General features: G+C 38.9%; 1 protein-coding gene across 1 annotated transcript; it reads right to left on the bottom strand.

Annotated features, from left to right (window-relative positions):
• Positions 1 to 68: 68 nt before the first annotated feature.
• Positions 69 to 13,943, bottom strand: LOC145487728 (uncharacterized). The gene is made up of 4 exons (XM_081466549.1): positions 13,694 to 13,943; positions 11,183 to 11,810; positions 10,649 to 10,751; positions 69 to 691 (listed from the first exon to the last, which is right to left on the bottom strand). Exons 1-4 carry the CDS (start codon positions 13,929 to 13,931, stop codon positions 89 to 91), a joined length of 1,572 nt encoding a protein of 523 aa, XP_081322675.1. The 5' UTR covers positions 13,932 to 13,943; the 3' UTR covers positions 69 to 88.
• Positions 13,944 to 15,978: the final 2,035 nt, after the last annotated feature.

The raw sequence follows: 15,978 nt of genomic DNA, 5'->3' as shown, positions 1-15,978 counted from the left end.
ACACTGAAAAATGTGTCTTGTACTTTGTTTTACCATCAAGACATCTTTTCGTAACAGTTTGGCCATGAAGGGACAGGTGGCTTGTTTCTTAAGTTATTTCATGAGTGTTATTTTGGTCTCCCGTTACATCATAACTTGGGTTTTTGCGGCCGAACAATCTTCTTGCGAATGAAATCAAGCTTGGCCAATAGTTCATGTACCGATCACGAAAATCACGTATTTCATCTAAGCAATCAAAAATGCAGTTCAAAAGGCATGAAGTCAGACTCAAGCCAACTATGTAAGGAATACACAAGAGAGGATTTTCAAAAATATATTGATCTTCAGAAGTCTTTCCTTGATCAACATTTCTCACAAGAGACTCGAACATCACATAGCCACCAAAACCAATCGTTGTAAACGTAGTAAACCACACATACAAGCCTTCGACGAGGGTCCCGTTTTCAAAGTAAACAGCTGAGGCGCCTGTCGAGATGAGTAGGACAACCATTAATGTACAAGTCACAAAAAACGTTTTCTTTTTCACGTGCTTCGGTTGAGCTCTTTTGAGAATAACAGTTTCTGTTTTGAGAACAAGATACTTGATAGAAATTGCCAAGAGCTCCCCCGTCGTTTTCAAGAATACCAAAGGCATAGAAGATGATGGTGATGCCTTGACCAAGTGGTGTTTTGGGTGTGATATGTCCATATCCTAACAGAAGCAACACAATTCCATTAATCAAACTTTCCCCCGGAGACTTTCGCTCCGTTGACTGAATCCGGAGTTCTAAAAACAAATGCTGAAATTGCCTCTCGATTTTATGGCCATTTTCCATCATATACTCTGTATTAGTTTCGTTTTCAGCATGAAAGATCCTACATCCCTTTGACACTGTCGTTAGACGTCGTTCTAGAATCTTTTCTTCGATAAACTTATTAATAATTCATCAAGTTTAAACAAAGGAAATCGCGACCGTGACGGTGTTTGGATATCTGATCTTAATTAGCATAGATTTCTTCGATTTTATATTTCATTTTCTCCTTAGTTTTTGTTTCGATTGAGAAGATATATCACTCAAGGCCGTGCGTGCCTACATTTCCAAACACCTCGAGGTTCGTCAAAAATACTCCGCTGCGCGTCGTATTTTCAATCCTCTTCTCTGTTTTTGGAAATGTGGTCAAACACGGTCTTTTGTGTTTGATATGTTACTTCGATAATAGCAGATGTGAAAGGTGTCAAAAGGTTTGTAAGAATGGCTACGGACCTCTGTAACCTCAAGACTATTCAATAAACGGTAACCTCCTCTACGTTTTCCTGCAATTCATCAACAAGCAATGTAGCGTGACCAGTCTTTATAGACACGACTGTGAATTTTTTGACATAAACAGTCATGCTTTGATGACATTGCTGAGGGACCCTGAGGCAATTTTCCGATGTCGCGGAAAGAAGATACGAAATCAAAAATGTTAAACAACATGAAAAATAGTCAGAGTCACTTTGAGTTACCGTGGAAACGAGCAGTTAGGAAACTTTGGGAGGACGTAATATTTTGCGCCGCTCTTTCCTGTGCACAATTGTTCAAGAGGTGATAGTTTGTCCAAAAAATCGTTCTTGCTGGATCCTTATATATTAACTATAAACAGTCAACTGCCAATAATTCGAACCTTCACTGGTGAGATTAAAAAGGTTTAAGTTATTGGGCGTTCGAGTTATCGTGAGTTGAGAACAAATGACAGGAAATAAGGAGGAGAAAAATGGTGTTTATACACTATATCTCTACTCATACAGAATAGAGACGTCGAGTGAGAACGCGACAAGACATTTCTCAACTACTGTACATGTCAGAAAGTAACTTTAGTGGAACGACACTGTAAACAAAGTAAAGCAGCAAAAGAAGTCCAGGTATTGCGAAATCTGCAGGTTTCGAAGAGATTAACTGCAAAGAAACCCAAATATTGCACAGCTGCTCCAAAATAAATTCAAATGATGTTTTGGACTGACAATACTGTCTGTTTTGTCTTGTCAGGTATTGACAAGCATGGCCTTAGTTATCGAGGCTAAATTTGAATAGAAAATGATCTAGATGGAAACGAAAATTGGTTCGAGATTGTGGGGGCTCCAGTTACCGAGGGTAAAATTATATAGTAAACATTGGATGGAAATATAGGCGAAATCGATTTTGGTTCGAGTTGGTGCGAGGTTCGCGTTATCGGGAGTCGAGTAACGCGGGTTACGAAATGTAATGTAACCACAAACACTCTTTCTTTTTTATAAGAGTATGTTTTTTGAGAATATCGAGGGCTGAAATTTGCGAAATTTTAAGAATATTTTAATAAAAAATCCAAAATACAATTTCGTGTGTTGAAAATTTGTAAATACAATACAATGATATGTTTTTATCTAAACCTTATACGATTCGTCCTTTCCCTAAATGGCAAAACTAGCCAAAAAGCAACAAAAACAGCACTAGCCGTATGTTCGATGCTAGTAGCATTTCTGTAAGAAGTTATGTGCCTGATTTCCGGTTTTAATGCCTGCAGGCTGGCTCCAAAATTACTTTCACACCATCCAGACACCAGATATATTCGAAAACAGAAATGCGATACGATATATTATGAGAATATTTCCAAAAAAAATTCAGCCTAAAATCGGCAGAAAAATAAGAATATTCAGCCTCGGCCGGAAAAACAATATTCTTATAAAAAAAGAGTGCAACTATAGACAGTAGTTTAAGGCCTCACTCGAACGAACACTATAATACACTTACTTATAATACCTATTGTGGTGAGAGCAGCGAAAACAAACTCGCCGCTCTTCGCACGAAAGTCTCGAAGTCGTTATCCGTCATGTTATACTTCATATTTATTTCCGTTCTCAGGTCACTCAACATCCTTTCCCTTCTTTGGCGGGCTGGCTCGTTTTTTCTTTCGATTAAGGTAAAACTCCAAGCAAAAAGCCAGCAGTAAGCAAAACAATGTCCAAGACGCAGTAATGCTTTCCCAAGTAGAGGATGCATTATCTTGTCTATCAAAATATAGCAAGAATGTAAGGTTTACTGTAGTAGGGCATATTTTGTCAACTGACGTTGCTTTACATATCGATCTTAGCTTTCAGAACAGGCGGATAAGCGGGGCCTCTAAGCGCGATATACGATATCGATTGCATACATATACAATATACAATAGCTCTACAATAGCTCTGCAGACTATACTGATCTCGGTTTACCTGTGTTAAAACATCAGTCCTTAATATTCGACCATATTTAAACCTACTGCGAAGGCGCTTGCACATGCCACTCACTCTTTTAACGCTCGCTCGGATTACTTCTTTTGCAAGTGTTTTGTGGGTTTTATTGTGTGTGTCTTTTTTTTTTCTTTTTTGATCCATATTGTTCCCACCTGCTGCATTACCCTTGTAATAAGTGGCAAGCAGAGACGCAGGCAACAATTACGGCAAGCATTAACTTCCTAGAAACAACATCACGTATAGTTCATTCATGATTGACGCATATTTATGCGGCTAAAGTCGAACCTCGATTATCCATACCTCGATTATCCGGACTTTTTCTCTAGTCCCAATTTTGTCATGAATATTTATTAGTCATGATCAAGATCCGTAGCAATATTTTTTTTAAAACTATACCATTGAAAAGTGCAGTCAAAAGCGAGTTTGTTTTGCTTTAAAGAGCAAAAGCAGCGCTTGCACGCCAACTAATGAGAAACACTCGCGAATGAGTTCTGATTCGCTCAGAGTTGAGTGGTTTAAGATGTACAGTAGACCATATTGTTTTTTAAAAAATTTTTTAAAATAATACTAGTGAGCAGCACTTCAGCAACAGATCTTGTCAACTTGCTTTATTTTCTCCGACCGGTTTCGTCTGATCATACAGACTTCATCAGGGAGTTTGAACAAGATACATAAAGGAACTTATTTTATACCTATTCTTTAGAGTACAAATCACGTTCCGACTAGGGTGTGAACAGCAAAAAACACCTACAAAATTGCGTGCAGGATATGACTAAAATCCTGCGAATGTGCAATGTATAATTTTGGGGCTCACGGATTTAACGTTAAATCTGGATCTGTTGCTGAAGTGCTGCTCACTAGTATTATTTTAAAAAATTGTCTAAGTCACAGCTAGCAGAAGCCACAATATGTTCAGCAACACTTCAGATCGCTCTGGATTCAAGATGACCAAAAGTGCTTTAAAACTTAAAAAACGGCAAGAATCTACAGATAGACAAAGTCAGGCGCGTGAGGAGGTCGTAGAAGATCATCGAGCGACAACAGCCGAAGAATCACCTGAATCCGAAATATGGATCGATGACCACTTTCAACGCGTGCTAAAAAATCTTGTCCGTAGCTTCATCGAGGCTGAAAATCAGCTTTATGGTCTACAGGAACGCATACAGAGACTTGAATCCAACAAGAGCAATGGGAAGGTACCCAGTGGTTTGAAGATTCGCTGTGTAACCGCTAAAGGCCGTAATACCCAGCCTCTTCAAGAAATATTCAACAACATCACCAAAGAAGCTGAATTAAAGCTTCTAGACGCCACTATCGACTCCCTAAAAACTGAAGAACAGCAAGCAAAAGTACGGTGCGCTGAAGAGAAGAAGAGCGTCTTCACTGCTATTGAGACCTGGAGGAATTCCTTTCAATCTAGTGATTCTTCTCTTAACACCGAAGCAGACGAATATGTCAAGTCGGCAAAATGTTTTGCCGACAGCTTCTATTTCGAGTGTGCCGCAACACGAGCTTCTAAACGGGTAGCGGAGAACATTAAAAAAGTTTCTAAAGAGGCCAAAAGAACAGAGCAAATGGATACCCAATTTACCATTAACGAACAGTCTGTCCGCGACATGGTGCAACGTGCCGTGCGACAGGAAGTTTCTAAGCTCAACCCAGCTTCTCCGCCAGGAAATACAGCTCCACCGCCTCGAAAAAATTCCAAAAGCCGTGGTAAAAATAGATCAAGCTCCAGAAATCGGAAACAACAACGCCGTCAAGATTCGAGCCAGGATGCCCGTAACCCGCGTAACCCCTCGCCCGCAGCCAAAAGTGCACAAGGGAGACGAAGTCGATCTAAACAGCGGAGACAGCCCAAAAAACCCAATGTCAGGTTTTCTGATAGCCGCTCTCCCTCTGTTTCTCGTCGCCAGAAATCAAAAAACGGGAAAGGCCGCGGAAACGGCGTCGTAAAATAGATGCGAGAGACAGTTACTCTAAATGGCTTGACAAAATGGCAAAAAAACCGATTTTGGACCTTTTACCACGGAATTTGGAATTTCACAATCTTTCAAATGTCACTCTCACCCCAGAGCAGTCACGAACTCTTGGCTTAGGTCTTAAATTTAGACCTACGCTTAGACCGCCTGCCGTTTGTGTTTTTGACAATCAAATACAGGATTTCTGTCGTAGCGTCCGTCTGCATTACAAATTTGCTGATCAACCTGATGACCCGGACTTCAATCCTAAACTGTACGTTAAAACAGGATGGAATCCGCCTCGGGAAGATCCTGACCTCGAAGAAAACCTGTATAAAATCCGTCTAGAGCTACTGGAGACCTTTAACCAGACCCCGCCGCGTTGGACAAACAATCTGACGTTTGGCGAACGGAGAGGATTACGCGAGCTCAAGGAAAACCCCACGGTTCGCGTCTTAGCCACAGACAAAAACCTCGGACCTGCTCTCGTATCCACAGACTGGGTAGAAAAAGAGACTCTTAAACACCTCTATGACACTAAATCGTATGCTAAAGTCACAAAAGATGACTGGACATTTAGACGTCAAAAGGTAATTGAGACCAGAGATAAACTTGTAAATAGTTACTCTAGATTTTTACCACCCAACTCTCTCAAGTTCCTCCGTAGCCTAGACGACAGTCCTAGGAGTATCGATCCTGCTAAATTTTATATTATTCCTAAGATTCATAAGTCACCTATAGCTGGGAGGCCTATCGCGGCTTCTCACTCTTATATCACTAGGCCCATTAGTATTTTTGTTGACGAATTAGTCAAACCAAACATCACTATGCCTACGGTTTTGCGTGACTCGGGTGAACTGATCCAATGTTTAGAGAAAGTTGAGCTACCCGCAAATTGCCTTCTTGTTACGGCGGATGTGTCATCACTCTATCCTAACATTGACACAAAGAAAGCAATTATTGCTCTTGACCTCTTGCTTAGAGAGGGCAAGGTAGCGCAAACACCTCTCTTGGTTCAGTTAACTCGTGTAATCTTTGAAAATAATTTCCTTAAATCTGAATTTAGTAGCGATATATACCATCAAACGTTTGGTATCGCCATGGGTACTCCCTTCGCGGTTACAGCCGCAAACGCTTTTATGTATTATCACGAGAGGGATATTATTGAATTGTATTCTCGAAATTTAACCCTCTACAAGCGTTTTATCGATGATATTTTTGTCATCTGGGAAGGCCCTCGGGAGACACTCCTTGAATTTCTCAGTGCCATTAATACTAAGGATGAACGCATTAAGATAACTTACGAAATTAGCGATTCTAAGATTTCCTTTCTAGACTTGCTACTTTTCAAAGATTCTGTCATAAACAAACTGCAATACTCTACTTTTCAGAAACCGCTTAACAAGTATCTGTATATACCATATGAGTCATTTCACCCCGCTAGCAACAAGAAAGCTTTTATCAAAGGCGAGCTCATGCGTTACGCCAGAAATAGCTCGACTTTTCGCTCATTCGATGACACACGTCAACTATTCTGGAAGCGCTTACGCCTTCGGGGTTATCCAGCTAGGTTTTTACTACCCGTTTTCAGGGAGATAAACTATAGTAACAGGAGTAAATGGTTCTCTAAGCCTGGTCGGTTATCTAGACATAGGACAGTGGTGTTCAAATCCACGTTTAACTGCAGTCATGTTGGAATCAAAAAAGTTATTCTTAAGCATTTACCGAACCTTAGTTCTATTGTTAGTTATAAATCTACCAATACGTTAGCACATCTATGTAAGTAAACGTTTTTTGGGGCTCACGGATTTAACGTTAAATCCGTGAGCCCCAAAATTATACATTGCACATTCGCAGGATTTTAGTCATATCCTGCACGCAATTTTGTAGGTGTTTTTTGCTGTTCACACCCTAGTCGGAACGTGATTTGTACTCTAAAGAATAGGTATAAAATAAGTTCCTTTATGTATCTTGTTCAAACTCCCTGATGAAGTCTGTATGATCAGACGAAACCGGTCGGAGAAAATAAAGCAAGTTGACAAGATCTGTTGCTGAAGTGCTGCTCACTAGTATTATTTTAAAAAATTGTCATGATTGACGCATATTTATGCGGCTAAAGTCGAACCTCGATTATCCATACCTCGATTATCCGGACTTTTTCTCTAGTCCCAATTTTGTCATGAATATTTATTAGTCATGATCAAGATCCGTAGCAATATTTTTTTTAAAACTATACCATTGAAAAGTGCAGTCAAAAGCGAGTTTGTTTTGCTTTAAAGAGCAAAAGCAGCGCTTGCACGCCAACTAATGAGAAACACTCGCGAATGAGTTCTGATTCGCTCAGAGTTGAGTGGTTTAAGATGTACAGTAGACCATATTGTTTTCCAAACGATTTGTAAAAGCGTTGTTTCACGATTAAATGCTGTTTATTTCAACAGTTTTGTTCTTCATTAATATTCGTATTTTCGATTGTCCGGACACTCGATTATCGCACTATTTCGTCTAGTTCCAACGAGTCTGGATAATCGAGGTTCGACTGTAACGTTAAAAATCCAGTACTGTGAAACGACTTAGACGACTTAGAATCGCTAAACAGTTAGGCAGTATGGACTGATTCCAACTACATATTCTGTTTTGTAAATAAGATCCTAAAATGCCAAACAAAAATTTATAAGAATAAACTTACCTATAAAACCTGTGGACCTTAATTTTTTACATGCTTCTCCAGTGTCTATGCTTGACCTATTCTCGGTTACAGAGTTTTTATTTTTATCACTTTTTTTTTGCAAAGAGGAAAATTCTTTCTTACCCATATTGAGGTTGCCTATTTACCGAGTTAGGATTTCGAGTTAGATTTCGAGTTGGATTTTCGAGTTGGATTTTCGAGTTAGGATTTCGAGTTGGATTTCGAGTTGGATTTTCGAGTTGGATTTTCGAGTTAGGATTTCGAGTAGGATTTTCGAGTTGGATTTCGAGTTGGATTTTGGAGTAAGGATGTATAGTCGGTCTTTTCGAGATGGTTACTAGTAATCCAGCTGCAACGAATCGGCTAGTTTGTCTGTAAACCGTCTCGTAGATTTCCAGTCCAATGCAGTATACAATAGAACTCATGTAGGCGTGGGGTTAGTGTTTTGCCTTTTTATTCTGCGACATTACTATTTATAATATACAAAGGACCCTGCGCGCGTTCTGATTGGTCAAAAACCCATGTTTCATCACAGTTTAGAAAACAGTCCTAAGAAAATACGCGCGCTGATTGGTTAAAAAATCGTGTTTCTATTAAACAATTAGATTATGAGCTCGAGATTTCTGTCGCGTGATAGTTGACGAGGGCGCAGCCCGAGTCAACTATCAGGCATAGAAATCGAGAGCGAGTAATCTAATTGTTTTACTATAAATCTACTAGTCGTTCAAAACTTTTTCTAAATCCTCTTCACAGACACGACAAGAAGCGGTCGTCATTTTGTTAACAAGGGCACGCTGCTACGCCACTCACTATCTATCACAGAATAGATATTGAGTAGCAAAGCCAATCAGAGAGCGGAATTCCTGATAGAACGCTAGTAGATTTATACTAAAACTCGATAGAAACACGGTACATGTTTTCTTATTTCTTAAATAAGACAAAGAAAAAGCGTGTTTTATTGTTTTTTGCCTATAATATAAAACAAATGAAGAAGCCTAAGCCGTGTATTGCACGGTGTTAAAACTGACCTATGAGAACATTCCAGAAATGTAGAAAACACTCGCCTGCGGCTGGTGTTTTCTACATTTCCCCCGTGTTCTCAAATGCCCGTCGTGTTTTATCAGTGTAATAAACGGCTTAGGCTTTTTTATTTGTTAAATAAAACATTTCCCCCGTGTTCTCAAATGCCCGTCGTGTTTTATCAGTGTAAAAACGGCTTAGGCTTCTTTATTTGTTAAATGAAACATACTTGAAGCAAGAGGCAAGACATTGAGTCTTACATGAAGTCATTTCCACTACTACTACTACCATGATCCGAGCGTAAATCGAAGGTAAGATCTAGAATATGATTTTTCTTGTCATATCTATTCTGGTGGTGCAAATTTAGAAATCCGCGTTAAGAATTAGACAAAAGGCAAATATATGAATCCTATAATTCCACCACATTTTGAAGACCAACAAATGGCTCCAATGCTGCATTAAAATGAACTTTGAAGTGTCAACTATTGTTTGCACTCCAAAATACAGCTACGAATGTAATACTAGGATAGATTAAACAAGATTGCCCGTACCGATCTGCCATCCTCGTTCTCCTCCATCTTGAAAAGACCTCAAGACGTTGACAAAGTACGTTGTGTAAAACCAATGAAAATTTATTGGAAACCCCGCCAAAAAAATCCTAACTCGAAAATCCAACTCGAAAATCCAACTCGAAAATCGCAACTCGAAATCCTAACTTGGTAAATAGGCAACCTCTGTTTTTCTACCGTCTGAATTGAAAGCACACTGGCTGCCTGCAGTGAACTAAGAGATGAAGCCATTCGCCGAAACCGCTTGTTATGAAATGCGAATTACGATAATTCTAACTTGAGAAAATGACTAAATATTTAAATTCAGGAGCAGGAAAACTTAACGTACCTCTCTAGTACTTCAGAAAACCATTGAGTCAGTAGCCCACGGTGCGTAATAACAGCTACCGTGTCACTCGCAAAACTCACTGAGTATTCTTTTAAAAACATAAAGGAAATATAATTTGAATTTGCACTGATTTAAATTTTTTACATTCAAGATTTACTCGGTTGCTAGGTAAGGTCGAATTTCATTTTCATTTACAACATGGTAAAAGCAATAAATTTATTCACCTGCTGAATTTATTTATGACTAATTGATGGCTCAAAAGATCCTTGAGGAGCTCCGACTGAAGTATTTTTAATTTAAGTCTACAGCTCTGCTGAGGTAGGGAAGGAGGTTGTGAATTCGTCTGCATTAATTGAAATTCAGTAGTAAGTTGTAAGTTGTAGGATCCTAAAAGGAAAGTACTTTATTGATACCAGTAACGAGAAAGTACACTTTATGAGAATGACATGGAAGATGTGGACAAATTCCACGAGCCTTCCAAACCACTGATAACTTGCTACAGTAGCCTGCTAAAGATGAAAAGAAGAACTCTGAATGCCCCCTCAACCAACTGAGTGAATCTCGATCGACTGAACCTTATCGTAATGGTCGTTTCGCGCAAAAGAGAACTAAATATCAACATGTAAAACGCCAAGATAACACTTGTATTTTGTTACCTGTCTGACAGCAAAGTCAAACCTCAGTTACACATAAAACACGTCTAATATTATGCAGCTTTCATTGGAAACCATCCAGGCCGCTTCAACTTAATAGACTTCGATCGACGACCACGGCATTACAGAAGATTAAAGATTATGCAAACTGGGAAATTATACTGCAGGGAAAGCAGGTCATTTACAGACTTAAGTTATTTGTTACCAAAAAAACTACCAATGGAGCTTTCAATGCAGCCATAACCAACAGCACAAGATGAGTCACAGGGAAAGTTCCAAGCCAGTACTTGCCATAATGATGCAAACCACTTCAGAGCGTCAGAAAAAGAATTGCGGTGCGACTTTTAAAAAAAAATCATTCTGTGATGGGCTAGACAAATAATAGCAGAATCGTGTTTCTACAAAAACGTTTGTCTACGGTAGGTTCAAAACAGCCTACTTTTACAAATAATAAATAATGAAATTTGCCGCATTCATTTACTGTTAATATTTGTTTGCTGTTTGCTGTTTTCTTCTTTTAAATCTTTCTCTAAACCCACCTTAAAGATTATTTAAAAGAACATAGCTTAACCTTAAATGGTACCAAAAGATGAGAGAATAATGTAAATGTGAAGGCGACAAGGTTAAAAAGTTTTCACTAAAAGATTGTCATCAAGGAAAATAGAATTTAACAATTTAGACACAAACACAACAAACATGCAAGTTTGAATTGCATGATGTTCTCATTTTCTTTCTTTACAGCGTCGTATCTTGACAGGAACTTATCGCCTCTTTTTGTGTGGCAGCCGCCTCGAATCCCAAATTATTTAATGAGTGATTCTGAGTGTCGACAGTTTCAATCTCGTTCTCGCTGTTTGATGAACGAGTCGTGTTATTAGTACAAGGGCCTGAACCGGGGCAGCATGAAACCTTGACATCTCCCTTGTAAAGATATTCCACCATCGCATCCACAACGCCTGACATGAAACACAAACCAGAGATAATGAGACCATTAGGTTGACCCCCTGCAATCATCCTTTTGGGAACGAAGTCTCCAAAGCCCACCGTGGTCAAGGTGATAAACCACGCATAAATGCCTTGCCGAATGTTCCATGAGTCTTCTTGCAAAGACCCTGCAGCTGAGGAGAGGATAATAATGGCTAAGAGAAGAAAATTGAGCAAGAGAACCTTGAGCTCTAAGTTCCTTATATCAGTTGGCATTCCTCGGCGGTTACAGTTTTCAATCCTCCTGATGAGGCATTTGATCATGTTGTTGTACCCTCCACCGATGGACTTTAGGGTGAGAACTGTTAAGGGTATTCCAAATAGAGCATAGACAATGGTGACTATTTGACCAGTTGCGGTTCGCGGTGTGATATTGCCATATCCTGTGTAACAGAAATAATGAACAGTCAGTGAACTATTAACTATTAGATTATGAGCTCGAGATTTCTAAGAGGTGAATTCCAGCAGTGAATTGCAAAGAACGGTTTTCAATTATTTTGCTGCGTATTATTTAACTTATCGCTTTAACAAAATCGCACGGACTGAATTTTCATTGGAAATTTGCCGTTGTTTACGCGCCCGCACTCGTTTTTTTTTTTCCAATAAATTCAGGTTTTTAAAGTTAATAACCTTATCTTAGTCTTCTTAGGAATTTAATTAATAACTTTATGTCCTTCATATAATTGTTTTTTATTATTTCTCTGTTTTTTGAGTAGCATTATGGTATCATGATTACGCTTTTTATGATAACCGTCAAATTTCTCGCGCGCTGATTGGTTCATTTTTATCGTCAATAAGAGCACAGACGGATAAAATGTTAATGTTAATGTTAAACTATCAACTTTTTAACCAATAAGATTTAGCCAATCAAAAAAAAGCTATTGACAATGTTCGCGTCATTTTGAATAAAATTCACTTATCTTTGTTTACGGCAAGTTTACGATGTCTTTCCCCCTCATTTATCCCCGGCATTTGACCATTTTGGGGTCTTGTTATTGTAAAAAACAAATTGACGTCAGTTTTTCATGCGTCTGTCCTCTTATTGATGATAAATTTATCATCAACAAGAGGACAGACGCATAAAAAACTGACGTCAATTTGATAATTGAATCGCGCACGGGCTGAATTGTCATTTGAAACTTGCATCTGAGGACGTGCACCTATCAGTACTTTCAACAATTCAACAACTGAAGCTCAACATAACAGTGAACGCTCTTCTTATTGTCTTTTCGGAACTAAGTTGCCCATCGAAATATACACTAAACTACATATAACTATATCTTAAGTTTTTTAATCGACCGTCTCCATTTTGTGGACAATCTCCAAGCATCCTACACTTGCGGCTAATGGGTTGCGTTGGCGGTTCAGCCAATCAGATCGCAACATTTGCATTAGTATCCTGAAAGAATTCTACTGCTGAAAGTTATTAGGTACAAACACAAAAAGCTTGATCCATTCAAATGCTATTAGTTCACTTTACATTTGCGTCATTATCCAATGTAATTTTTATGTATACAAGCCTCAGCGACTTATTAACAATTGGGAATAAAGTCACTTAGCATTGACAAAACATCTGCTTGTGTTTCAATGCAAAACAAAACGAACTCAACAGAACTAAGAATTACACAATTACTCTGCAGTCTCAATAAACATAAACGAATAAATTTATCGGAGCCTTGCAATGCTGAGAGGAATTCCTAACTGGGGCCGTTTCCTAGATTATTTCGTATTCCCAGATATTGGCTATTCTTATTATGGAAAAACGCATTATTAATATTATGTTAATGAATGAAACCGAAACAATATCTCTCATTCCCCGAAATGACATGCTTAGCTACATTCGTTGTTATAAACATTTTAGCGTATTAATATTGCGTTTCAGATCAGTGCTCTCAAGTATAACATTACACGAAGTCCCTGCTCTTGCCCAATCCAAACAAAATTTGTTGTTGTCATTGGTGTTTTCAGCACGACTTTTTTATCAGATGGTCTTTAAGCATCTAGTAATTCCAACTTTAATTAGTTCTTTAGCCCATCGCCATGACAGAATGTATGTGCCTATGTTTTAAATAAGTGCTTACAATCAGTAATCGTTAGTGTTGAAATCCCCAAGTAGACCGATAGTGCTTAAATTAAAATAAATTTACTGCCTGTAGATATAAACAAAAGTGCTTAGATATTCAAAAAGTTTTGTGAAAATAGGTATTGATGTCTTTCATAAAGGTGTTCATTCATTGCACTGGAACATATACTAGCCGATACCTACCTATTGTAGTTAAGAGTTGCAGCGTAAAGCTAGTTGCGTGTTCATAACTCCATTCGGGCAAATTGGAACAAAACAACGGTTTAAGTGCGTCGCTAAGCTTGGTAAACTGATCTTCTGTCATATTATATTCGGACGTGGTGATATTCTTCAAAATTTCCATACGTATTTTAGTTTCGTCCATCTGCTTCTCCGTGGCTTGCCGTTCTATCATCATGAATACGAACGCACCCGCGTGCATGTACGATAGAAATAAAAAGACCCGAACCCAAAGAACCCTGGATTCTTTGCTAATCCGGGATATACATTTTGGCACGCAACACATTCTTGGTTGATAGAATTGACAAGCTTGCCACTTCTAGAAGAAAACAGGTTGGATAATTAAAAAAGGTGCGTTTTGAATACATATATTCCGGTGCATTGTGGTATACTTGTTGTAGCAACCTCCGATCTTAGATACAGTGAGCGGCTACCAAGAGTTCCAGATTTGAGTTATTTCAACAAAAGACTGCCTGCCAGGATGGAAAATATAAATAACACACAAATCGTTTTCTTGGCCATGGGATTTTCATAACATGACATTCCGTGGTTGGTATAATTAAGCTATTCAAAGCAACGAGGTAAATATTTCTACGATCACGCACAGTACGAACACATCAAAATATTCATGGAACCTCCAGCATAAACCATTCTTTGAACTTCCACCTGTCTCATTACTGTGTAATTTGTTTCATCGTCTTGGTTAAATTCAAGGCTAATAGTTAATCGTTCGTCCGTTTTAAGTACACCATGTTATTCCAACCTTATAATCCATCAAATATTTTCGCTTCTTTACGATTGGTCTAAACGCGTAACGTGACCAAATATTCGCCCAGCCAAAACTGTTTGAAGGATAATGAACACAATAGCCTACATTTGGCGAGAAAATATGCTCAGATATTTGTCCGCGGACATTATCTGTTCCCAGAAGCTACGCTCTCGGAAAAGTGTGAGCTTTGAGGAATAGATGCTGTCTAAGGGCAAATACCCGAGCATATTTTCACGCCAAATGGACGCTATTGTTTGTGTATTAAAAAGTCCTAACTCTATTTAAGGTGGGATTGGGGGGACGAAGTGTGCCTGGGCTGTACTGTTTATAACTTTCTTTTTAAATCTTTCCGTAAGAGCTGCTAAACTTTGCAAGTACTCTAACTTACATTTATCTGGAGAAGAATTCTATGACATTTCATTGCTCTCGGAACTTCACTTTTCCATGTTACCATATTTCGACAGCCATATTCTACCAATTTTGCAGTTTTCTTAACTTTCATGCAGCTGTTTCCAAAGACTAAGAATAGTCCCTCTTTCGCTTAGTCCAGCGTGCGTGACGCGAAAGAAAACCGCGAGAAAGAAAATAGCCACGCGAAATCCTGGAGGCGAAGAGCGCGCGAAAGGAGGGACTACCGTCTAAGCAAGGGAGTTTGAATTACGCGTTGGTCTCACAACGTCACAACGCAAAAATATGATTGGCTTACGTTAGGAGCTAATTTGACTTTATCAACTGGGTTGATAATGTGAATTGGCCACCGTAAAGAGATTCGTGGCCAATTCACATTATCAATCCAGTTGATAAAACCAAATTATCTTGTTATACTCCCCACCGACGCAGCACCACAGTTTCTTTAGAAACTTACCCCCTCTATTCATTATATTCATTATGTAAGGAGCGTTGACAACGCCTTGTCAACATTCGAGATACGTGTGACGTCTTGCAGGAATGCTTATCTCGCTACAATAGAAAGCTTTGGAACCAGAGCAAATCGAAGCGTTAGAATCGCACTTCGCAAGCCTTGATGTTCTTGCGATTCTGCCAACAGGCTTAGGAAAGATTTAAATTTATCAAGTGTTTTGTTTGGCAAAGCTTTCCGCCTCGAACCCGACTGCCAGCGTGTTAGTGATTTCGCCACTCAACAGCATCGACCAAGAACAATTCGGTGAATATGTATTCACTGAGCTTGGCCTTTCACCTGAAACTTTCTGCTGCTATCGGCGAACATTTCACCGCAGTTGGATGATCTCCTATGTCAAATACATAATGTAAATTCTCGGCTGAAACTCTGCATTTGAAACTTTCACAATAACTTTTAGATTTATACCTACAGACGCAGCAAAAATCGTTACAAGATGCCTCCTTCGCCGTCTTCTTTTTAAAACTTCTTTGACAGTTTCGCCGGACGAACACTGAACGAAGATATATTTCTCACGGCATGTTTTTGCCTCGCTACTTGAAGTGTGGAGTAGAACGATTT

This window comes from Orbicella franksi, chromosome 5, assembly GCF_964199315.1.
Source record: "Orbicella franksi chromosome 5, jaOrbFran1.1, whole genome shotgun sequence".
NCBI classification, from domain to species: domain Eukaryota; kingdom Metazoa; phylum Cnidaria; class Anthozoa; order Scleractinia; family Merulinidae; genus Orbicella; species Orbicella franksi.
This window is presented reverse-complemented; position numbering and strand designations above follow the sequence as displayed.

Excerpts from the sequence above, each read along its gene's own strand:
- LOC145487728 (XM_081466549.1), bottom strand. The coding sequence starts at position 13,931 with ATGCACGCGGGTGCGTTCGTATTCATGATGATAGAACGGCAAGCCACG. Across the intron at positions 11,811-13,693 it reads GCAACTCTTAACTACAATAG|GATATGGCAATATCACACCG; the intron begins GTAGGTATCGGC and ends TCTGTTACACAG. Across the intron at positions 10,752-11,182 it reads TCCTGTCAAGATACGACGCT|TGGTTTGCATCATTATGGCA; the intron begins GTAAAGAAAGAA and ends GACGCTCTGAAG.